The 25961-nt window shown below is 41.1% G+C and overlaps 1 protein-coding gene across 5 annotated transcripts in view; it reads right to left on the minus strand.

Annotated features, from left to right (window-relative positions):
• Nucleotides 1-25961, minus strand: part of Zranb3 (zinc finger RANBP2-type containing 3) — a 164034-nt gene that overhangs the window by 129925 nt on the left and 8148 nt on the right. For 4 of the 5 annotated variants that reach the window (XM_042258049.2, XM_076547285.1, XM_076547286.1 and 1 more), the window contains exon 2: nt 24344-24511. In XM_042258049.2, the coding sequence (XP_042113983.2) occupies nt 24344-24504 (161 nt within the window). In that variant the 5' untranslated portion in view covers nt 24505-24511. Of the gene's footprint in view, nt 1-17321; nt 17409-24343; nt 24512-25961 lie in introns of those variants that run through there. The other variant, XM_076547288.1, reaches the window with a different exon arrangement.

A 25961-nucleotide genomic window follows, 5' to 3' on the forward strand; every position in this document is an offset into this window, starting at 1 on the left:
AAAAAGCCGATCCAGAGATAAACTAACCACAGTTAATTTGGCAACACCAACCTTAGCTCTGTATCTACACCGCATTCATGTCCCTCCATCCTAGGTAGTACTCCTTCAGGCCCCATCTAACTCAGCACTCCAGCTCTCTCTTCTTACATTCTCGTCATAGTTCAGTATTGACTATCTCTTCTTTGACCTGTTTCTTCTTCCCTTTGCTGAATAGTTTTTATTAGCATTCACACATGCTGGCATTGCCACTGCAGAAATAAACAGAATCTCTCCTGGTCCTTACTTTGCTTCTCCAGCTTCCAGCTGCTTTCCTCCAGTCCCTCACGACCAAGCTTCCAGCCTCATTTTGTGCTTTTCTCAGTCCCAGTTCTCAGACCCACTGAGCTGGGAAGAGTTCTTTAAGCTCAGGCTCTGCAAGCAAATGGATGCAGCTCCTGGCATTTCTGTTAGTATGCAGAGCTGGACCAGCTCCCCTCTGTGCCTTAGTTTTCTAGCACATCAAGTGGGGCTACCAACTCAACAGATTATGTGTTGATAAATGAATCTGTGCCTAACTTGTATTTTTAAGACATGCAGTAATAGTAATAGCAGCACTCATATAGCTGAGGTAGAAGGACTACAAATTCCAGGCCAGCTGAACTACACAGGAAGCTGAAAGCTGGCCTAAGCAACATAGGGGACCCTGTCTCAGGCAAACACACACACACACACACACAGAGAGAAAGAGAGAGAGAGAGAGAGAGAGAGAGAGAGAGAGAGAGAGAGAGAGAGAGAGAGAGAGAGAGAAAGAGAGAGAGAGAGAGAGAGAGAGTGTTAATGTTTCAGTATAAACTTAGTAGACAAGTAGGCATCTCATCATTCTATCAGTTGAGTGCTATCATTAATGCTTAACATTTATCAGTGCAAATACAGTGCGGTTAAGGTTGAACTATCACAAAGTCTTTCTTAAAAAGAAAAGAAAAAACAAAACAAAACAGCGGTATTCTTAACAAACATCTGTGGACTGGTGAGATCGCTCAGGTGAGATGGTAAAGGTGCTGACCACCAACTTTAATGACCTGAGTTCAGTCCTTGGAACCTACATGGTGTGAAGAGACTTAACTCCACAGAGCTGACCTTGGAACTAAACACATCCCCTATGAGATACACACACACACACACACACACTACAAAAAAAAAGGCTATTCTACACAAATAAGAGAAAACCTTCTAAAATAACATGTGCATTTCTCTTTAACAAATCTCCCTACATGCAGTGTTCCTTTTGCCTAAAATGATTTCAGGAAAGTTCCCTTCCTATAGCCTACCTTATACAGTTAGTAAAGCATATTTGACCTTCACAATCCAGTCTGGAGCAGTCCTCAGAGAATTCGTTCCAGATCACATGTGCCTCTGTCCCAGCTGCAGTCAGTCCTGTCTGCTGTCAACACCCTTCCACTGTGGCGTCACAAAAGAACAGTCTCACGGTTCTTTTGTGCACGTTCTGCTACTGGACAATGAACTTCTTGACTATAAGGCACTATCTTTCAATTCTGCATCCCAACAGCCTGTCTGTGGCCAATACCCAGAGAGTCATACACTTATTTGAAGTCATCCCAGAAAGAAAGCAAAGTATTTCAACACCAACTTGAAAATACAGGTTTAAGAAACACATCCATTCTTTGCTGGTGGGGAGGGGGGGTGCATACCTTTAATCCCAGCACTCAGGGAGGCAGAGGCAGGCGGATCTCTGTGAGTTCGAGGCCAGCCTGGACTACAGAGCAAGATTCAGGACAGCTAGGGCTACATAGAGAAACCCTTTCTCAAAAAACCAGAGAGGGGAAAAATACATTTAATTCTAGAAAAATCTCTCTCTCTGTCTCTCTCTGTCTCTGTCTCTCTCTCTCTCACACACACACACAGAACCATATATGCAAACAGTTAACATCTTTAAAACAAAAATCACCAATAACATTCTATTGTCCAGATCTAAACACCAGGTTCTTAACAGTAAAAGCTGCCCTATATAGCACAACTTTGTTTGTATGCCTCTTAGGACTTTTAATGGGTATACTATTATTATCAGTCCTTTAAACTTTTGGTCAAGTTTGTGTTCGTTAGGATGCAAATAATCCCATTCTCAAGTTAATGAGCATGTGCCCATACCAATGACACTTCTAGCCCATAGCAAATGTGAAAATCTAAGACCTGTCAGTGGGGCCTTGGAACAGGCATCCAAGGAGCTGGTTTTTGCAGCAGCAGCATGGCCAACAGTTCCACACAAGCTTTCAACATACCCACAAGTGCACCCATACCCCTCAGCTCCCCTTCAGAATAAGAAGGAATTAGTCCTTGAGGGGTACTGTATAGGACCCCGTAGCTGGCGCTACGGCACTAACTACAACGTGAGAACAAACAAAACTTTCCTAGGCCACAGCCAGGCAACTATACTTCTTGGGTAAGTGGGTAGAGAAAAAGGAAGCCATGGGCAAACGGTTCAGACCAGTGACTGCCAAGATGGCTAATGTCACTGAGAACTGTCCTGGAGCTTCATTAGGCCGTCTCTGTAATTGTTAGTCTTTGTGTAGAGCCCTGTGTAAAGGATGCATGCACAGGGTTGGGGATTTAGCTCAGTGGCAGAGCGCTTGCCTAGCAAGCACAAGGCCCAGGGTTCGGTCCTCAGCTCCGGAAAATAAAAATAAAATAAAATAAAATAAAAAAAATTTAAAAAAAAAGAATGCATGCACAACAAAAGGCCTCTCCATACCAAGAAAACCATCCATAGCCAAATCTTTCCTGAAAGGGCAGGACTACTGAAACTCTTCACCACACAATGCACCGACCATCTTTGCTGTGTAGCTACTCGCCAGCTGTGCCCTTCTGCCCACAGCTGTTCTGCCTATGATATAACCTGCTGTGTTTCTTCTCTGTAATCAACTTTCTCTTCAGAACAACAACACCTAAAAACCCCAAACCAAACAAGCAAAAGAACACCAGAAAATTCTCCATATAAACAAAATCTTATTTATGATATTCAACTTAAACATACTTGGGGCAACAGAAGAAATATAGTTAAGATTATTTAATGCAGCCGGGTGGTGGTGGCACACGCCTTTAATCCCAGCACTCGGGAGGCAGAGCCAGGTGGATCTCTGTGAGTTCGAGGCCATCCTGGTCTCCAAAGCGAGTTCCAGGAAAGGCGCAAAGCTACACAGACAAACCCTGTCTCGGAAAAAAAAAAAAAAAAAAGATTATTTAATGCTATCATGTAAAAGTGTGACTTTATTAAAATTAAACTCTCAGAAAGACTAAATCTGAGACATGAACACTAATACACTGTCAGTAAAATAGCTTGGTCGGTTTATCAGACTGGGGATGTGACTTGCTAAAATATTATTTAATTGTACTAATATTTTATTTTAAAAATATCCTAAAATACTTTCAATGTTAGTTTGCTTTATTCTCTGGATTTTAATTAACAAACAAACAAACAAACAAACAAAAACCCTGAAGCATAGCAAACTGATTCAAATTTGAAATAGGCCTTTTGTCTTAGTAAAAATGTTCAAGATTGCCGGGAGGTAGTGGCGCACGCCTTTAATCCCAGCACTCGGGAGGCAGAGCCAGGCGGATTTCTGTGAGTTTGAGGCCAGCCTGGTCTCCAAAGCAAGTTCCAGGAAAAGCGCAAAGCTACACAGACAAACCCTGTCTCAAAAAGCCAAAAAATAAATAAATAAATAAATAAAATCAAGATTTAACAGATTTTAACTTTTAAAAACAGAAAGCTATTCACCAAGGCAATGAGGAAATTACTGAAATGTGTTTAATGAATACTGTTCCATTAAGCAGACTGTTGGAATGTGGTATAAAGAAAAACAGCACATATTGGCTTCCTCTAGTGTGGGTGTCCTGGTATCCTTGGGATCTTTCCCCCACTCATGAGTCAGCTTTACATAACACACTAACGTATAATTTCCCTCCTACTCACCAGCCAACACTTCGGAGATAACATTTTACCCTGTGTTATTTAAAGAACATGGTAACTTGCAACATTTTAATATTTTGCAAAACGTATAAACAACCAAATTATTATCATGTCAGTAACAAAGCTCTTTGGCTTCAAAGAATCATTCCAGTGTATTTTAACAATATAATGATTTAGAAAAAAGTATTTGGAAAATATATGAACTGTTTGTAACGAAATAAGTGTTTTTTTAAGGTTTTATATTTGATTCTATGTATGCATGTGTGTCCATGTGGTGCATGTTCATGAGTGCTGGTGCCAGTGGCCAGTTAGATCCCTTAGATCAGGAATTGCAGGCGGTTGTGACTGATGTGGGCACCGGGAAACAAACTCAGGCCCTCTTGAAGAGCAAGTGCTCTTAACCACAGAGCCATCTACCCAGCTCCTAGACCCCCCCCCCCCCCGCCCTTTTTAATCTAGGTAAAATTAGTCATTTTTTGTCACAGAGAGATTAAGAAAATAAACAGTAACTTAACACTTATGTTTAATGGAGAATTGTTTCCATACATATCTACTAAAGATAAGTAATATGTTCCAGAAAAGTAGAGTTGGGGGCAGGAGGGCAGGATGGACTTGGTTTTCTCCACAGTGTGTGTGTGTGTGTGTGTGTGTGTGTGTGTGTGTGTGTGTGTGTGTGTGTGTGTTTTGTTTGTTTGTTATTTCAAGACAGCGTTTCTCTGTGTAGCCCTGGCTGTCCTGGAACTCACTCTGTAGCCCAGGCTGGCCTCGAACTCACAGAGCTCCTCCTGCCTCTGCCTCGCAAGTGCTGGGATTAAAGGCTTGCGCCACCACCGCTGGTTTCTATGCAGTATATCATATATTCCTTTTCTGAAGGGCAGAGGTGTGTGTGTGTGAGTGTGTCCCACAAATAATAAGTGACTATCTAGATCATTTTGTGTCCGTGCGTGTGTGTGTGTGTGTGTGTGTGTGTGTGTGTGTCTGTGTGTCTGTGTGTGCGTGTGTGTCTGTGTGTGTGTGGTGTGTGTGTCTGTGTGTGTGTGTATGTGTGTGTACCACAAATAATAAGTGACTATCTAGATCATTTTGTTGTCTATGCTAAAACTCTTATACTCACAGTATTACTAGAATTGTGTTTCTTGACAAAATTTTGGAAATCACGACTATTGTTTAATTATTTATCATGGGGGAAAATTTTCAGTTTTCTATTAGTAGAAGGAAAGAATCTTCCAGAAGGAAGGAAGGAAGTAGGAAGAAGGAGAAGAGAGCACGTAGGAATGAAGGAAGGTGATTTGGAATGGCAGACAGGTCTAAGAATGGCAGCCGTCCCTCACAGAGGGCACAGACTCAGGCACTGTGAAGAACGACATTGTCTTGGTTCTCTCACTGCTGGGACAGAATGCCGGACAGAGCCACTTAGAGGAGAGAGGTTCACTTGGACGGCACAGCCCATCGTGTGGAGAGGTCATGACGGGAGGGATGGGAGGCAGCTGTCACACTGGATCTGCAGTCAGGAAGCAGAGATGGTGATACTCAGCTCACTTTTTCCTTTTTCTTCAGTTCAAGACCTCAAGCCATGGGATGACACCTTCTACAGTTAGCGTGTATTGTCTACTTCAATTAACCGGGTCAACAATCCCCCACAGGCATACCTAGAAGCTAATAATCCCTCAAAAGCATGCTTGGACGCTTGTCTTCTAGTTTCCAATGAACGGTGACCATCACAGGAATCAACTATCAAATAACGACAACAAACTGTTGCAGCAGATGGCATCAGAGAACACATCAAATGAAGTGTTCTCGTCTTACATGTCCTACACAAGATAGCCATGACGACTTGCTTGAAGGCACTAGAGGCTGGTGTTATCTCAGGGTGATCAAACTGCCAAGAGCAGATTTCTTTTCCTTCCAGTGAAGACCCATGGCATCTCTTCCATTATAATCTAAAGCTGCAATTTTCTCATGGAAGGTGGGCTGGCAGTCAAGGAAGGAGGTATGGGAGGAAGGGGGAGAAAATGGGGAAATCAACCAAAACAAAATACGCATAAAAAATGCCCCAAGGAAACCTGTTACTGTGCAGGTTAGTTAGTAACAAGGAAAAAAAGAAATGGGTCCAAACCTAAGCTATGTTTTCCTGTGAGCTTATGAGTCCTGAAAACATACTATCTTGAGAGATAAGAAATTGAAGCTGCAGCAGTTATGATCACTGGCTGCTCTTCCAGAGGACCCTGATGCAACCCCAGCACCCACATGGCAGCTCACAGCTGTCTGTAACTCCAGTTCCAGGGGATCTGGCACTTTCACACAGACATACATGCAGGCAAAAACAGTAATGCACATCAAAATCTTTTTTGTTTGTTTGCTTGTTTTTGAGACAGGGTTATAATCTGTTATAATAAATCTTTTTTTAATTAATTATAAAAAAAAAAAAAAGAAATTGAAGCTGGGCAGTGGTTGTGCATGACTTTAATCCCAGCACTCCGGAGGGAGAGGCAGGTTGATCTCTGTGAGTTCGAGGCCAGCCTCGGCTACAGAGTGAGTTCCAGGACAGGCCCCAAAGCTACACAGAGAAACCTTGTCTCAAAAAGACAAAAACAAACAAAAAAAAAAAAAAAAAAAAAAAAAAAGAAAGAAAGAAAGAAAGAAGAAATAAATTATTTTTAAAAATTGAAAGTGATAGTAAATTTTCTATAATGAAATCTCTTTGACCTTTGGTTTCTTTACAGGTAAAGGAGAGTTAGTGGTAAGTATCTATCTACCTGAAAGGGTGGCAGCCTTGCACAACACAGGTTCTAGAGCAGTGGTTCTCAACCTTCCTCATGCTGCGGCCCTTTAATACAGTTCCTCATGCTGTGGTGACCCCAACCACAACATTATTATTTTTTTAAAGATTTATTTATTTATTATGTATACAGTGTTCTGCCTGCATGTATGTCTACAGGCCAGAAGAGGGCATCAGATCTCATTACAGATGGTTGTGAGCCACCATGTGGTTGCTGGGAATTGAACTCAGGACCTCTGGAAGAGCAGTCAGTGCACTTAACTGCTGAGCCATCTCTCCAGCCCCCACAACATTATTTTTATTGCTACTTCATAACTGTAAGTTTGCTACTGTTGTGAATCATATGTAAATATCTGATATGTGACCTGAGGGGTCACAACCCACAGGTTGAGAACCACTGTTCTAGCGCATAATAAGGAGAGTTACCAGTGAGTATATGCCTGATGGGGTGGAAGTATCATAGGCTCATTTGAAAATTAAACTCACTTACCTAATTCATTTCTATGCACTAAGGAAGTAGTACCGCTCACTATTACTGGTAGACTCACAGATTCCTACTGCGGTAAAATACACCTAAAGCCTTCTATTTCAATTCCTTCAAGTTCGCAGTTCCATGCCATTAGCCACGTCTACTTTACTGTGCAATTACTGTTACAAGCCATCTATTAAACCTTCTGTCTTAACTCTGCAGGGCTTCTTCTCTTGCCCCAGATAAACACTTATTTTCTGTCTTTGTGAATGTCAGTATTTTATGGAACTTATCAAAAGGAATCCTATTTATCTTTCAATTGTATATATTAAGTATCAAACAGTCCAGTAGCAACACACTTCGTAATGACAACTCACCCCCACCCCAAATATATGTGTATACAAACAGTTCAAAGTCTTTATATAAGTTAAAATTGGATGTTGGTAAAAGACATTTCATTTGCAGGTCAATTTTATGGTACACACGGCATTCAATACTCTAAAAGTAGTAAGTAGCACTATTCCATAAAACGTAGGTAATATATATTACCTTTGTTTCAAGATTATAATATTCTTTAAAAAAAAAAAAAAGTTGGGTAGTGGTGCAGGTCTTTAATCCCAGCACTTGGGAGGCAGAGCCAGGTGGATCTCTATGAGTTCAAGGCCAGCTTGATCTACATAGTGAGTTCCAGGACAGCCAGAGCTACATAGAAAGACCTTGCCTTAAAATAGCAACACCATCCCCCACCTCTTGGCCCACACCACCACTCTTTTTTTTTTTGCAAGACAAGGTTTATCTGTATAGCTTTGGAGCCTGTCCTGGAACTCACTCTGTAAACCAGGCTGGCCTCGAACTCACTTAGATCCACCTGGCTCTGCCTCCTGAGTGTTGGGATTAAAGGTCTGTGCCACCACGCCCGATTTCCCACACACATTTTTGTGGTGTTGAGGATCCATACAACTATTTTGTTCTCATTGATATAAGTTTTCCATTATGTAACATATCACAACTACTCCCTATTTTCTACTAATGGACAGTTTAGGTAGCTATTATGAACAGTGCTACTATGAACAATTTTTTGGTAAACATATATATACTCCAATAAACTCAGAGAGATGAACTACTGGATTTCAGAACATACTGACCAATGTACAGTAGAAATAGTCAATCTGCTTTCCAAAGTAGTTGGCACAATTTCCCCTTTCTAACCATTGTGTAACATACACTTTCAGAGACATCCTTACTGGAAGGATAGGTCTATATCTCTCTATAGAGACATTTAAGCCATTAGGTGAGGGTGTTGTTTTCTCATTTTGCTCTCATATGTATTCTCAACAAAAAGCTATGTATGTTCAATATAATTTAATATTATTCCTTAAATTTGTAGATTACAGAATTAAAGAAGGCTATTTCCTAACAAGAAGTTAAAAAAAAAGAACAAAAGTCTAATGAAGGAGATTAAAAAAACAGTATTAAGTTCACTTATTAAAAAGTAGAATTATGGGGACTGAAGAGACAGTTCAGTAAGTGAAGCGCTTGCTCTAAAAGTATAAGGACCTAATTTTGGATCCCCAGTACTGATATGAAAAACAAGTAAAGCAAAGATGTCCGTAATCCCAGCACTGGAGAGGCGGAGGCAGGAGGGTACAGGGGCATGCAGGGCAGCCAGTTTAGCAGAGTCCAGGTTTAGTGAGAAACTCTGTCTCAAAGCACAAGATGGAGAGTGAGTAAGAGAGAGAGAGAGAAAGATTCCTAGTGTTGCTTTCTGGACTCCACCATGCATACCTGCACCCTCAAACATGTGTATACACATGCGTACATCACACACTCACAATTTCTGACGTATGCGTCAACAAGGCTTTCAGAAACAGGAAGCCAAATCTCTCACTAGACACTCTGTGAAGTTCTATACTGCTTGGGGACGAGGGAAAAAAATGAAGTCATTCTACAAAACGATTGTTTAGAGTGCGAGGATTTGGTTTCTTATCAATGACACGATTCAGACTGCATGCAATCAATTAATACATTTTTTCCAAAATTACTTCTTCCACATATTAAGAGTCATACTTGAATGTCACTCATACTTATCCTAATTATCCTTAGATTATTAAATTCAAATGATAGGGAGGAAAATTAATGCCTTAATATTAAAATAATTTAACAAAGGATCTTTTTTTTTGTAATAAAATCACCAAATGCTTCAAAATTGAATGTTTCCCACCAAACAAATAAGGATTACAGCACTACACTTAAATGTAACAGAAAACTTCAACTTTAGGAGAAAAGGAAAAAAAATAAAGGAAGTTAGTTCATCATCAGTGATCCATTCCAGGGCCCAGAGTTACTATAAATGATTCCCTTATATTTTTGAACAAGCGCTAAAGTCTTCTCTATGTAGACAGAGAAATAAAATTAAATTACCCCACCAGTACTTCCAGAAGAAGTGAAAATACATTTTATGTCAGGTGATATCTACACACAAAAGCTAAGGATGAAGGCAACATCACAGGATGCAACATCAAACCTTGTATCAAGTCTTTCAGGGACAGACAGGCTTCTTCTGTCTCCTCAGATGTAAATAAATAACAAATTTTGTTCAACTGTGTGCTAAAAATTCATAGATTGTTTCTCAATCACATATACTCACAAATACAAACATGTAAACCTAAATATGTACACAGAAATAGCTGTTCAATAATTCCATAATTCACTTCATACTGAGCATGGTGGAGCAGAGGTGGAAAGATCTGAAGCATGGCTACGGATCATCTTTGAAATCTAAGAGTATCTAAAACTATAAATGATAGAACAGGAAGACAGTTACAACAATATTAAATATTGGACTGCAAGGCAGCTCAGTATAAAAGCACTCACAGCCACACCTGGTGCTATAAGTACAATCCCTAAGATGGACATAGTGGAAGGACAGAACCAAGCCCACAAGTTGTCCTCTGACTTACACACAATTGCCACTGAATGCTTTCATGCACATGTATATGGAGACACACATACATAAAAAATTAAGTATTATAATTTAAAAAACAAAGAAGAATACTTTTGGCTATACACATGAGGGAAACAAAGCAAAACAATACAAAACCCAGTGGGTCACAGATCCAAGCTTGGGAGTTACCACCATTGCCAAGTTCAGAGACTTTCTTTGCAATAACAGAGGACTTGGAGAGCTGGAAGCCAGAATGTGCCTAGACCCAGTCAAGGAGGCAAGGTTCAATGGCACAGATAAGTTTTACCCACCTGGCTACCCTAGAAGTGTCAATTTCTTTTGATTCAGGAGATATATAGTTGATAGCCCTAAATACTCCTGAAAGGAATACACTAAAGACAAGGTGTCAGAATAGACCACAGCTGTGTCTTCTGCAAGGGGCCCTTGCAACTAACAAGATCAGGAAACGTATACTTCTCCTTAACTGGTGTTGGGAGGAAAGCTAAACCAAAAAAGGAAAAGAGAAGGAAACATAAAAAACAAAGGAAAAAAAAACTATTATTTTTTATTTTAATTTTTTGGTTTTTTGAGACAGGGTCTCACTGTGTAGTTCTGGCTGTCCTGGAACTCACTATGTAGACCAGATCAGGCTGTCTTTGAATTCATAGAGCTCTGCCTGCCTCTGCTTCCCAAGTGCTAGAATTAAAGGTGTGTGCCACCATACCAGACTGAAAAAATTTTTTTTTAAAGAAAAAAGTTATCATGGAGAGATTAAAAAAATTTTTATTTATTTATTTATTTATTTATTTATTTATTTATTTATTTATAGACAGGGTTTCCCTGTGTAGCCCTGGCTGTCCTGGAACTTGCTCTGTACACCACCTCGCTTCAAACTCACAGAGCTCTGTCAGTCTCTGCCTCTCATGTGTTGGGATTAAAGGTGTGTGCCACCACTGCCTGGGGAGAGATAAAGATTTAGTTAAAAACTTTGTCATGAGTTTACACATAAAGAAGCATTTGCCTCTATAATCAAAGAGAGAGAAAGCAGGGGTACAGGGGCTCAGGGGGCCACTGGAAAAACTGATAAATAAATGAAATGTCAGCAGACAAGTCACAGATAAACACACATAACTGAAATGAAGTTCAGTCCAGTTTCGTGGTGCCTGCTGTGCCCAGTGCAGCTACCAAGGCAGAGCCAAATGGAAAACTGGAGAGAGCTGGGAACAGTGGCTGGTCAGGGGAGACTAACCCTAGAGCAGGAGTGTACCCTCCAAACAAGAAAGGACAAGTGGGGTCCAAGTTAGCGCTTCCTAGAGGGTCTAGAACCTTCCAGAGCAAGTACCCAGAGCAGAAAACGAATTGAAAGTCTTAGTGCAGAACAGATCAACACGGAGTCAGAATTTTAACCACAGAGCCAAATGCTGAGTTAAAGCCCAGAGGTCAGAGAGCAGTAGCCAAGAGCTGAGACCAAGACCGCCTTCTTGCCACCCCATTCTGCTGCCGTCCTTCCCTGAGAAAGAGACCTACTTCCTGTGTGTCTCCATGCTGGCTGTATCCTTGAACTTACAGAGATCTGCCTGTCATGTGATCGGGATTAAGGGTGTGTGCTACCACTGCCAGACTTCTGCTAAATGGCTTGCTATTAGCTCTGACCCCCAGGCAACTTCATTTTTTAACATACAAATAAAATCACATTTCAGCACAAATAAAATATCACCCATAGTACTTAAATACGTATTATTTAAATACATATTGTGGGTGATCTTAATTGTAATACAACTGATACATTGTCTAGGGGCACAATTGGAAAATCAGAAAATGACTGGTGGAAAAAATTGCTAATAATCAGTATTCTCAAGTAGCTGACTGTTAACACTGGCCTTCATTCAGCAAAGTTTTGAAAGCAAATAGAAGGCTGACACATTCAAAATGTGAAATGGGTCTTAGTTTCTTTTTCCTGGAAAATGATGGGTGTGACCAACTTAAACATCAGCGTACTGGCAGTTGAATCACAGCTTCCTATATCTCAGGATTTTGGAAGTCAAGCCAGTAGGATTAGAGTTTAAGGTCCATCCACTAAATAGCAAGTTTGGGCCAGCCTGACCTACATAAGACACTGCCTTAAGCAACAGAAATAAATAAATAAGTTGCAACTTACAGAAAAAAAGAAAATGTTAGCCAATGGCAAATCAAGAAAAAGAGAGGCATAAGGATTTCCACCAAGGCACACTATGCTCCTAGACTGCCAAAATGGGAAGTGAGAAAGAAACACTGATCACTGTGGAGGAAAAGCAGGGAGCTGGCTGTCTTATTTTTTTTTTTTATTTTTTTTTATTTCCACGAAGAGACACCATGACCAAAGTTAGAAAAGAAAGCATTTATTTGGGGACTTCCTTACAGTTTCGGAGGGTTAAACCATGATCATCATGTTGGGAATGTTATGGTACAGAGGCATGGAAATGGAACAGTAGCTGAGAGCTTACATCTGATTTAGATAAGCATAAATCTGACTGAGAAGCATAAGATGTGCACAGACACACACACACACACACACACACACACACACACACACACACACACACACACACACACAGAGTGGGCCTGGCATGGACTTTCAAAACCTCAGAGCCTACCCCTAGTGACACACCTCCTCCAAAGCCACACCTCCCAATCCTTTCTAAACAGTCCACCTACTGGGAACCCAGTCTTCAAAAATATTAGCCTATGGGGGCTATTCTTGTTCAAAACACTGCACACACTAAACAAAAATGTTATTAAAAAGAAAAACACATTGCCAGGCGGCGGTGGCACACGCCTTTGATCCCAGCACTAGGGAGGCAGAGCCAGATGGATCTCTGTGAGTTCGAGGCCAGCCTGGTCTACAGAGTGAGATCCAGGACAGGCACCAAAACTACACAGAGAAACCCTGTCTCAAAAAACCAAAAATAAAAAGGAAAAGAAAAACACTGTGGTGAAAGAAGTCAGGGCAAGGTTGCCAAATTTAGGGGAAGAGTTGATTAGGAACAGGTGTAATGTGGTTGATGGACATATTTTGTGGTTACAAAACCTATCAGAACCTTTAAAAGTACACACAGAAAACCAGAGAATTTTATTAAATTAACCCTTATCTAAAGTTTAAGTCAAAAAAGCAAATCCATCTCACATGATTTGGTAATCAAAATTCAGAATTGTAAAATGCTAAAGTAGTGACCATATGAGAGAGCCTAGCACTTGGGAGGCAGAGTTGGCAGGTCAGAAAGACAAGACCTGTCCTGAGCTACATAGAAAGTTCAAGGCTAGCCTGGGCTATAGCAGATCATGTCTGACGAAAACAAAGTATCAAAATCACAACCCTAAGTTTCCCTGAAAGTGAATTTGATATTTATGTTACATGGCTGACCTGGGAAAGCCCAAGGGAAGTTCTCAGTTTTGCTGACTTCATTATGAGAACTTACTAATCATTGAGTTTTCTATACAATAAGATTCTTAATTACTGAGAAAATTTATGTAACCAGAAAATACATTAGGTATCCTAGTTTTCACTGTCGAGTTGATACATCCTTAAGAATACATCACTGAAGAAGGGTTATAACTGAAGCACTGCCTGATCAGACTGGCCTGTGTGTGCATGTGCGTGATGTGTGGGGGTGTGTGGGGGCGTGTTATTAATTATGTAGGAGAGCCCTGGAAGTGTCATTCAAATAAACCTTTTCCTCCTATAAATTGCTTTCAGTCCAACTGTTTTATCACAGCAACAGAAAGCAAACTAGAACATTGAGAAATAAAGTATATAGAGCAACAAAAAACAAAGTAGCCTTCAAAGAGTATATAAATAAAAATGTTCTAAATTTATACAGAAATCAAAGCAGAGCTAAAATATGACACGGAAGCCGGGCGGTGGTGGCGCACGCCTTTAATCCCAGCACTCGGGAGGCAGAGGCAGGCGGATCTCTGTGAGTTCGAGGCCAGCCTGGACTACCAAGTGAGTCCCAGGAAAGGCGCAAAGCTACACAGAGAAACCCTGTCTTGAAAAACCAAAAAAAAAAAAAAAAAAAAAAAAATATGACACGGAACAAGACCCAGCAGACTCGAACTGGATATGCTAGGATCTAAAAGCACAATGCTGGAGGAAGAGCGAAGTTCACAATGCTCCTATTCTCTAACTGCAGGAAAGGGAAGGACTGACTGTTCCTTGACGTTAGTCAGCTAATCCCTCAGCTGGACACAGAAACCAGCCAAGCCTTCAACACTTCCCCTATGAACGTCTGCATCATGCTTCCCGAAGCCTGGTGTGATGGCAAGTGTCCTGTGCAGAGAATATTTAATAACCCAGCTCTCCCATGTGAGCAGCAAAAACCGAGTGGTTCTAGTGTCACAAGCACCAGTAGTGTCCTTCTCAGGACAAGAGCAGCAAAAGGCAGTAAAGCAGAGTGAGGTGAGCACACAGAGTGCGTGTGAAATGCACACAAATAGGCGAAGACAGAGGAGGCGCAGCTACACACATGCTTATATACACACAGAAGCAAAAACTAAAACTAAACAGGGGAGGCGACGGAGAGGACACTGAAGGAAGGGCTAACACTGATGTAACAGAGTCCAGGGAGTACGGGCGGAACAAAGACCACACTGGAGCTGGCCAGATGGCTCACCGAGTCAAGTCACTTGCTGCCAAGCCTGATGACCCTAGCCTGAGACCCAAGATGCCACATCGTGGAAAGAGAGAACGAAAGTTGTCCTCTGACCTGGATAGTACATTGTGGCAAGTGCATGCATACACACAAACCAAGTATGAATGTGGTTCTTTAAAAAGATACTGGAACAGGTAACAACTGTAAAATCTTGAATGTGAATGCCTAGCTAGTATCACCAAGTCAAGAAGAGCAAAGGAAACCATACCAACTAAAACTTCTGGATAATGAGAGAATAGAAAAAAATTACAACAGAAAGATAATTTATAACAATCAAATATATTGATTTCCCAGGAATAACTGTGGTTGTTGATATGAAAGACCTAGTCATTGTAGAGTACAGAAATTATGGGCTTGTGGGAAAAGACGTTGCAATTAAACTTTCCTTTGTGGGACTGTGAATGCAAGTTGGAACCACACGGAACAGAGTTCTCCAAAGCCAGAGAGAAAAGAAAAGCATCGGACAAACAGAATGTCTATCATCAAGCAATCAAAGGCTGCTGAGGATGTGCAGGACATGGAGAACTATACAACGTTAGTAGGAATATAACTAGTGCAGATACTATGGAGGCTCCTCAAAGTACTAACAGTACAGTCAGCATCATGGTACATATCTGTAATGCTAGTGGGTAGGAGGACCATGGGTTGAGTTCAGCCATGGCTACATGGCAAGTTCCAGACCAGATTGGGTGACAGACATAGTGTGATCCCCTCTCAAAATCACTTAATTAACCAAAACTCTGCAGAACTAAAAATATAATCCTGGTATGGTCCAGATCTTCCAAATCTGGGTACAGAACTGAAAGAGCCAAAGATAGCAGACAGGAAAGATAAATGCACAGTCAATTTTACGGAAACACTATTCACAATAGCCAAGTCACAAAATCAGCCCAGGTGCCCTGCAACATCTGAAATGGTAAAGGAAGTGTGGTCTGTAAGCATAATGCAGTTTTAAATCACAAACACCAAACATATGTCATTTGCAGGAAAATGATGGAACTGGAGGTTACCATGCTAAGCAAAATAAGCACAACTGAAAAAAGTAAAGACCACATGACTTCTTTCACATGCAGAATCTACATAAAAAGCAGGCAGGGCAGTGGTGGCGCACGCCTTTAATCCCAGCACTTGGGAGGCAGAGCCAGACGGATCTCTGTGAGTTCAAAGCCAGCCTGGGCTACAGAGTGAGTTCCAGGTAAGGCACAAAGCTACACAGAGAAACCCTGTCTCAAAAAACAAACAAACAAAATAAAGTAGAATGGGGACTGCTTGGGAAGAGGAAAGGTACCAAACTGGAGGCTAGGCCAGGCAGGCAAAACTATTGGCCATGCAAACTTAGTGACCTGAGTTCAATCCCTGGAACCTATGTATAAAAAGGTGGAAGGATTAATCCCAGAAGGATTAAGGCTTGGGAGGCAGAGGCAGGCCGATCTCTGTGAGTTCGAGGCCAGCCTGGTCTACAGAGCCAGTTCCAGGACGGGCTCCAAAACTACACAGAGAAAGCCTGTCTCAAAAAACAAAAATACAAACAAACAAAAAAAGGTGGAAAGAAAGAACCAATTCCACAAAGTTGTCCTCTGACATCTACACTCATGTAATGGCACATGTGCCTTCCTTGATAATTAAAATAAATAAAATTAATATTAAGATTAAAAACAAAGTCTGGAGAGATAGCTCAGCAGTTAGGAGTACTTCCTGCTCTTGCAGAGGACCTGAGTTCCCTCCACCCAAGCAGCCAACAACTGTTTTTAACTCCAGCTCCAAGAAATCTGATACTCTCTTCTGGCCACCTTGGGCACATGCACATACATGTCATATACACAGACATGCAGGCATATACATAAATAAAAATAAAATAATTAAAACTAAAAGTGGCGGCCTAAAGAGAGGGCTCAGTGGAGAAGAGCACATGCTCTACAAGCCTGAGGACCAGAGTCCAGATCCCTGAACCTACGTAAGAGACTGTCTGTCAGTCAGAGCTGTCGGGGACAGAGGCAGGAGGATGGCTGGGACTTACTATCTCCCAGTCTAGCTCCAGGTTCAATGAGAGGCAGTCTCTCAAAGGACTATGATAAGGCAGGCTATCCAATATTTTCCTCTCACCTCCAGGCATGAGCACAGGCGTGCACGCACGTGTGCGCGCGCGCGCACGCGCACACACACACACACACACACACACACACACACACACACACACACAAAATGAAAAATAAATTTTAAAAAAGGCACCTAACAGATAAATAGAATAAATGTACAACTGCATTATAACACGTCATAGCCAGATGATACCTATTACTCTTCAGATTTAAATTTAAATTAATTCCAGCTAGCCAACATTTAAAATGCCCACTTTACTTGCATTAGCTATATTTTTCGAATCCAATAACCACAGGTTGCTAAAATGGGTATTGATTGGCTTGTCTCTGTACAGAACCTTTCCATCCTGGCAGAACACTCTGTTAGACAGCAGCACTCACCTAGAAAGAGGAGCCTGATTTATGACAGTGATGTCACTACATACCAGCGGGCTAACTCAGCCTTCTCAGTAGATTGAGGACGAGCAACTGGATGTGCACATGCAAAAGGAAATGAAAAAGTAATTGTGACCTTTACTTCGTACCAGGAATAAAATTATTCCAAGTGAACTGTAAATCTAATTGATGTGAAAAGTAAAAACATAAACATTTTAAAAGAAACTACTGGCAAAAACTTGTCCTTCCACTGAATCTGGGATTCCCATCATGTCCTGCCTTGGACAAGGGAGCTCCTGGTTATCCAGGATTCGGAGGCAGGATTTCTGCCATGAGTTCCCTGGTTCTCAGGTCTTTGGAATCATAGTGGAGAGTGTTACCCATTTTTCTGGATCTCCAGATAATAAGATAGCAGGTGCCATATTGTTTCTGTACAATTTAGGTCCCCTTACATAAATATGTTCTTATTCTCATTAATAAAACCATTCTTAAGCCAAGACAGGTGGCATGCAGCCTATCCTCTTCATTACTGGGCAGCAGGCACAGATTTCTAAAAAAAAAGATGTGCAAAAAATGCAAACCATAAAAATACTACTGGGGGCTGGAGAGATGGCTCAGAGGTTAAGAGCACTGACTGCTCTTCCAGAGGTCCTGAGTTCAATTCCCAGCAACCACATGGTGGCTCACAACCATCTGAAATGAGATCTGATGCCCTCTTCTGGTGTACAGGCAAACTTGCAGAAAGAACACTGTTTATATAATAAATAGAATAAATCTTTAAAAAAAAAATACTACTGGTAAAAACTACTTGAAATGGCACTAAAATGGGGGAATTTTGGGTTCTGGAGGAATGGCTCAGTGGTTAAGGTGCTTGCCACCAAGCCGAGCAACCTGAGTTCCATCCCTGTGACCCATATGATAGAAGGAAAGGAACAACAGCAGCAAACTGTCCTCTGACCTCCACATACGACCCATGGCATAGATACACTTATGTGTACACACATAGAGAGAGAGAGAGAGAGAGAGAGAGAGAGAGAGAGAGAGAGAGAGAGAGAGAGAAAGAGAGAGAGAGAGAGAGAGAGAGAGAGAGAAAGTAAAATCTAAAAATCAATATGATTTTTAGAATTTTAAAAGGGGGAGGAAAAGTGAGTAAAAGATAAATAAGAGTAAAAGCAGCTGCTATCAATCCTGACCCGGAAGTTGGACGCCCAGGTTCCCCATGGTGGAAGGAGAGAAAAAGATTCCCAGAAGGCATCCTGTGACCCCCACATGTGCACCATAGCACACATGTACACTCATGCACAAGAAAATAAATAAACGTGATTTTTTTTTTACAAATATAAAGAGCTGGAGAGATGGCTCAGCGGTTAAGAGCACTGGCTGCTCTTCCAGAGGACCTGAGTTAAATTCCCAGCACCCACATGGTGGCTCACAATCATCTATAATGGGATCTGATGCCCTCTTCTGGCACGTAGGCATATAAGCAGACAGAACATTCATATGTTAAAAACAACAACAACAATTAAAAAAAACCCAAAACTATAAATAAATAAAATTATAAAAACATATGGTCTGAGTTCGATCCCCAGGACCCACTGGTAGGGGAGAACCAACTCCCCCAAGTTGTCTTTTGACCTGCATGTGTGTGCCAGTGAGCACACCCACACAGACACAGCAAATAAATAAATATAAAGTTTCAAAAATGGGAAAGGTTATGATAGATCTTTTCTTCACAGCCCTCAGAAAACATCAACTTGGCCAAAACCTTGATTTTGGACTGCTAACCTCTAGAGAGTGAGAGATAATACATTTTTCTGTTAACTGCATTAGTGGTGGTACTTTATTATGATAGCCCAAGCAAGCCATGCAAGTGGTATTTAGTAAAGCAAAATACATGATCTCTTATGATCCAATAACTCTTCTTGGGAGGTGAATATAAGAAAAAATGTAAATATATTTACCTAGGTATTTGTGTAAGAATTACTACTGTTAAGACTTTGAAACTCAGAAATAACCCAATGACCATCACAAAAAAAGTGAACATGTTTTGCTGTAGTCATACAATGGAATTTTATATTATGAGAATTTATAAACTGTAGTCACATGCAAGAATACAGATTTATTATCAGAATGCTGTGAAATGGGAGACACAGACACAAAAGAAATTTATCACATGTGTCCAACCTGCAGCCTATAGGCTACATGCACCCTAGGATAACTATGAATGTAGATAAATGTAAAATCAGAAACTTACTTTAAAACTTAAACAATTTTTTGGAGGGGTCACCTTTTTAAAAATTGTTATTGCTACTTATCTGCATGCCTCTCAAGTGCAACCTTTTAAGATAACACGTTATTATGTCAAAAAGGTGTCAAAAAGCTGGACACATCGGCACTAGAAAAACAGCTGGGTGGCTCCGAGCACTTGTTCTTGCAGAGGCCCGCAGGTTTGGTTCCTGGCACTCCTGTGGTGGGTTAAAACCATATGTGAGTGTAGTCCCAGCGGATCGAAAACCCTCTTTGACCTCTGAGGGCACCTGGCATACAAGTGGTGCACCTACATGCGGGTAAAACACTCACATACATAAATTAAATGAAATAAATCAGTCTTTACTGTTTTAATTTAAAAAGTTGGATACACCTCATTGTAGATGAATAGGAAATAGCAATCTGTGGTGTTAAAAGTCAGGACAGTGCTCCTTTGAAGAGGAGGGGAGAGTAGGAATTAGGAGGCAAGAGGACAGTTTCTTGCTATTATTGGCTTGTTTGTTCTTTGTTTTGTTTGGTTGGGTTTTTGAGAATAGCCCTGGCTGTTCTAGAACTCACTCTGTAGATCAGCCTGGCCTTGAATGCAAGAGACTACCTGCCTCTGTGCTGGGATTAAAGTCGCTGTGAGCCACTGCCACCACCCAGTACTTGCTATTGTGTTGTCTCTATTGAAAGATGGTCTCAGTACACATCCCAGGCCGGCCTGAAGGTCACAGTTCTCATACCTGAGCCTCCAGAATTCAGGGATTACCATGTGTGCCATCATGCAGGGTTCATGTTCTCTTTTTTTGATCTGGGAGATGGCTACACTAAATTTCTTCAAGATTTACATAATTTGTATACCTTTCTACACATATGCTATAGATCAATAAGAAAAATTGCTTTTCAAAAACTGAGTAAGAGAGCAGATTAGAGCTGTGAGAGAAAACTAAAAGATGACACTATCTAACCAGGAATGGTTGCACATGCCTTAATCCCAGCACTCAGGAGGGAGAAGCAGGTGAATTTCTGTGAGTTCGAGGCCAGCCTGATCTAAATAGAGAGCTCTAGGAAAGCCAGGGCTATGGTAGAGAGACCCTTTCTCAAAACAAAACAAAAACAAAAACAAAGCCATTATCTAGCACACAGACAGTGTAAGAGACATTAATAGAAACAGGATAAAGTAAAGAATTGCAAGTGAAAGGCTGGAATTATAGAAAAAGGAGAGGGTGGGAGGGATATGAAGAGGGACTGTCTGAGACCCTCTTGGAATCAACAAACACTAATCAGATTTTCTATGTTTAAAAATCCAAAATGGGATAAATAAAATGGAAAGCATGCTGAATGAATTATTCTGAGAATGCAAAAACCCAGAGACAAACACTTCCTTCCAATCAGGAGAATGCCACAAACAAGAAGTGGAGTGACTTACATTACTCATTAAAAAAAAAAATCAAATCAGGGGGCTGGAGAGATGACTCAGTGGCTAAGGGCACTGGCTGATGTTCCAGAGGTCCTGAGTTCAATTCCCAGCAACCACATGGTGGCTTACAACCATCTGTAATGAGATCTGGTGCCCTCTTCTGGCCTACAGGCATAAATGCAGGCAGAACACGGTATACATAATAAATAAATAAATAAATCTTTAAAAAAAATTTTCAAATGCAAAGAAGAGCCACAAATAAAAAATACATTCACCAGAATTCACCACTAACAATTAATACACTCACTATATTTACACTAGTAACATCTTGGCTTATGCACCAAGTTCCTCTAAACATACACATGTTCTTGTATTTAAGAAAACAAGAAAGTGAGCCACCAATAGCATAGTTCTTCACCCCAAACTCTCTTGTTTTGTCAACAGATTCTATTTCCTTATTCATTTAAAAAATATTTCAAAGTCCAATAAACAAAAAGTTAATGGGAAACCAACACGACACTGTTCATATTCATTTGCTAAATAATACAATTTAAAATTTCAGCTGCTCACAACCTATTCTAACAAAAAAAAAGGACAATTCTAATTACAAGAAAGGAGAAATGCTATGCCTTCAAAATGAATGTAAGCTCCACTTTTTATTTAGTTTTCTTTTGTTTGGAGAAAGGGTCTGTGGTGCTAACTCACCTGTCTCCTAAGGGCCGGAATTATAGGTACACGTCACCACAGCCTCAAAATGAATAAATTTAGCGTTGTAAATAGCTCACTTCTTACTTTGCCATTTTCCTGCATAGACTTATATTTTCCTAAGAATAGTGAACAGTCTAAGGACAAGTATTTGGAAATTACTAAGATTAGCTCACTAAAAGAGAACAGGCACCAGGTGAGCACTACTCTATGATAAAGCGGAAGGATGAACTGTTGAAGACGCATGCCCAAGACCACAGAGAGTAAGTGGCTCAGACTTCAGCACTCCGTGGGCTCTGAAGCACATGTTCTGTTTATCCAGCTTTCACAGACAAGCACAAAGAAACAACGGCGAACTAAAGAAGCTAAGGCCATCCAGTGGCAGTTTTGGATGGCATTTACAACTGAAATCTTCAGGAACCTGAACACAGACATTATGAATATAGAGAGGTCTCACCCTTAAAAACGAAGTAAATCTCCAAAGGAGATGTTTAGCTAGGAAAAACTGGGAAGACACAGCGACAAGGTGAAAGAGCCCAATAATCTTAGGTTTCATTTATAGCCATGAATACAAATGCACAAAAGAGGAACTACTAATACGTTAAAAGAGATTAACTTCTAGAAAGAAGTCTTCCACATACTGTCATCCCACTATCAGGAAGTCCTAGAACAGGGAAAACACACCTACTGCAGAACTGGGCCTGGCATGGGAGCGCACGCCTTTAATCTCAGCTGAGAGAGAGGGGCAGAGGCAGGTAGATCTCGGCAAATTCAAGGCCAGCCAGGGCAACACAGTGAGACCCTGCCTCAAAACAACGTCAAAAGCAAAATACAAACCACCAAAAAGCGTAGATTGGGCTAGTGAGGTGGCTCAGTAAATAAAGGCACCTGCCACCAAGCCTGACAGTCTGAGTCCAATCCCTGAGACCTACACCAAGGTGGAAAGAGAGAATCAACTCCCCCAAAACTGTCCTCTGACCTCCACAAGTGCATAGGTGGTGTAATCACACCTAAAATAAATAGATGTAAAAAAGATAAACAAGTCAGCTGGTGGTGGTGGTGGTGGTGGTGTATGCCTTTAACTCCAGTACTTAGAAGGCAGAGGCAGGCAGATCTCTGAGTTTGATGTCAGCCTGGTCTACAAAGCGAGGTCCTGGACAGCCAGTGCTGTACAGAAAAGTCTCAAAAAACTATAAATAAATAAATAAATAATAAAATAAAATAAAGAATAAACAAATATGAACTATGTAGTTAACCATACACACACTTAAGTATTTAGGGGTATAGAAAAATATCTGTAGTTTACCGCGAGACGATTTAAAAATAACTAAGATGGATTGATGTGAAGAGAGGACAGAGGGATAGATAGTGAAATTTGTTATCATGGATTGGTGAGAGGACCACGGGTGGCCACTCAGCATTTATTCAATGCTGTTTTATGTTTAACGTGTTTCATAAGACACGGTGGAGAAAGCACGTGATACTTGAACTACGGGATCAAGGGCACACTATCCCTGAGACCAGAGAAAACCCCGGGATGGCCTGACCTGACAGAGAAGATGACATGAATTGTTACAGTCCAGACACGAAATGGCCCCAGTGAGCGGTGCGGCTCTGGGAGGTGGCGAGCCTTGTGGCGGCGGCGGTTCGCCTGGCTGGGGCGGTTCAGCTGGAGGAAGCAGGCTGCTGGGGTGAGAGTAAGGCTGTCCGTGGGCCCCCCTCCCCTCTTCACCGCACCACAGCTACCCCTCCCTCTCATGCGCTACCCCTCCCTCTCATGCTCGCCCCGGCTGCAGGGACCGTTCTTTCTAAACCGGGAACCCAAAGAAACTTCTCCCTCATTTGGCTTTCGTCAGGTATCTGTCACAGCAACAAGGGAAGGGTTAGCCAATACAGTGACCTTTGAAAAGAAGTACAAAAACAACAACTAAATTAATCAATCAATCAATCAATCAATCAATCAATCAATCAATGATGTAGACATAACATAAACACCAAGAGGTTGCTATTTTAAACTGAAGAAAAGAATAAAGTGTGATAGATGTGTGTGTGTGTGTGTGTGTGTGTGTGTGTGTGTAATGAATAGTATATATTCAAGAAAGCTGTCAATATGAAATCTTGAGAATACCTAGTAACTCAGAGACTTAAGATACCTGACTGAAGCTGGGCATGGTGACCCACGCCTTTCATCACAGCACTTGGGAGGCAGAGGCAGGCGGATCTCTAAGTTCTTGAGGCCAGCTTGGTCTACAGAGTGAGTTCCAGGAAGGACAGCAAGGGCTATGTAGAGAGACCCTAGCTCAAAAAACAGAACAGAACAAAACCAAACCATAAAAACAGGTACCAGAAGACCTGAGTTCGATCCCCAGAACTCACATGGTAATTATGGCAAACTGACCTGACCTCAACAAGTACACTTTGGCACATATGTACAGCAAGCATAAATATATCAAATGCAGTTAAAACGCAGCATTGTTCAATGTCTTTCCACCTCAAGTATAAGTAAATTAAAGCTTATGGATAAAGTCTATTTCATTAAATCACTCTATAGAAAGCTTTGCGATATTTGAAAAGAAAGGATTAAACAGAACTTGGCTTTTTAGCACTTTTTTTTCCTCAACAATTTTTAGCATGACTTAGCAAAGTTCTTTACCTGCCATCTCTTCTGAGGGCAAAAATGATGCCATCTTTTTGGAATGGGAGCAGCTTTTCTCTGAGCTTGTCAGGTAAAAAATCCAGCTGTGTATATGGTTCGCTTGTTAAAGGAGAACTCTGAGGCGTGGGGGTCTTCTTTTTGTCACCAGCTGCAGGCATGCTGAGCCTGAAAAAGGAGGAACACGACACACAAAGGATGGGGGAACATTAGTCACCACACTGCAGAATCCCACATGCACGACCGTAAGTCACTTACACCCAGCTCCGGGATACTGGCTACACACAGACTAGCTAAACCACGTTCCCTGAGTGAGCTACCAAGAAAACGCACGGCACTGAGTCCAGAAGTGACAGAATAATTCACTGTCCAAGAACAGTCCTCTATTTCATTTTGAAACATAATATAGCCATACCCATTTCAAGCAAATAAATACAACACTGAAAAAATCATGCATCAACTGGATTTTTTTTTTTTTAAGATTTATTTATTATGTATACAGTGCAGAACACCAGAAGAGGGCACTAGATCTCACTACAGACGGCTGTGAGCCACCATGTGGTTGCTGGGAATTGAACCCAGGACCTCTGGAAGAACAGTCAGTGCTCTTAACCTCCTAGCCATCTTGCCAGCCCTCAACTGGATTTGTACAAAACTAGTAACATTATAGCCTTTTGAATCTTTTCTTGATGTTTGTTACAGTGCTGTGGACTAAACCCAGGGCTTGCAAATACTATAAAGTACTCCATCACAGAGTTTAAATTCCAGCTCAGATAATTTCTTTAAAAAAAAAAAAAAAGAAAGAAAGAAAAGAATGCACGTCTTAAGTGATTTACAAATTCTTTGGGAAAACGGTAAAAGTGTTTGACCCACAAGTCTGAGGACATGAGTTTGATTCCCAGGTCCCATGTAAAAAAGCAAAGAATGGACTACAGTTTTCTTTGAGTTTTGTGTATGCCCCAACACATAAAACAATCAAAACAACAGTTACTGTCTAGGAAAACTTGGGGAAAGAAAGATTTAGTAGAACTCACTTTTAAATAATTCTCTTAAACAGTTAACATTTGGACTGGGCATGGTGGTGCCAGCACTCAGGGGACCAGCCTGGTCTACACAGAGTTCCAGGCCAGCCTGGTCTATACAGTGAGTTCCAGGCCAGCTAGGGGATACATGCTGTAAACTTGTCTCAAAAAGAGGGTGTGGGGAAAATGATGTGCCAGTGAACACTGAAAGTCTAGAATGATACAATCCAGAAAGGCAAAATTCTCAGACCACATAGCTAAAATAAGGAAGACGTGAGACGAAGGTGTAGATCTTTCCTCTATTCATCACTGGAAATACGCCAGGGTGGTAATTCTTTGTGGTTAAATTACCGTAAAAATTCCTGTTTTTAATAGAATATTTGCCTTAAAGACAGCCACAGTTAAAAATGCTTAACACCCAACCTCTTGAATTCCATGGTGCTGTGCACTCAGAAATATGAGTCTCAGTGTACACACACAGTAGACCCCGTGCTGGACTCTGGCTACATCATATGAATACAGATGCTCTTGGAAAAATCTACTATAGACAGGTACTTGTTATTAAGCTGGCATAGAACAGGGATTTTTTTTTTTAA

The sequence above is a fragment of the Peromyscus maniculatus genome, chromosome 11 (assembly GCF_049852395.1).
Source record: "Peromyscus maniculatus bairdii isolate BWxNUB_F1_BW_parent chromosome 11, HU_Pman_BW_mat_3.1, whole genome shotgun sequence".
NCBI classification, from domain to species: Eukaryota; Metazoa; Chordata; class Mammalia; order Rodentia; family Cricetidae; genus Peromyscus; species Peromyscus maniculatus.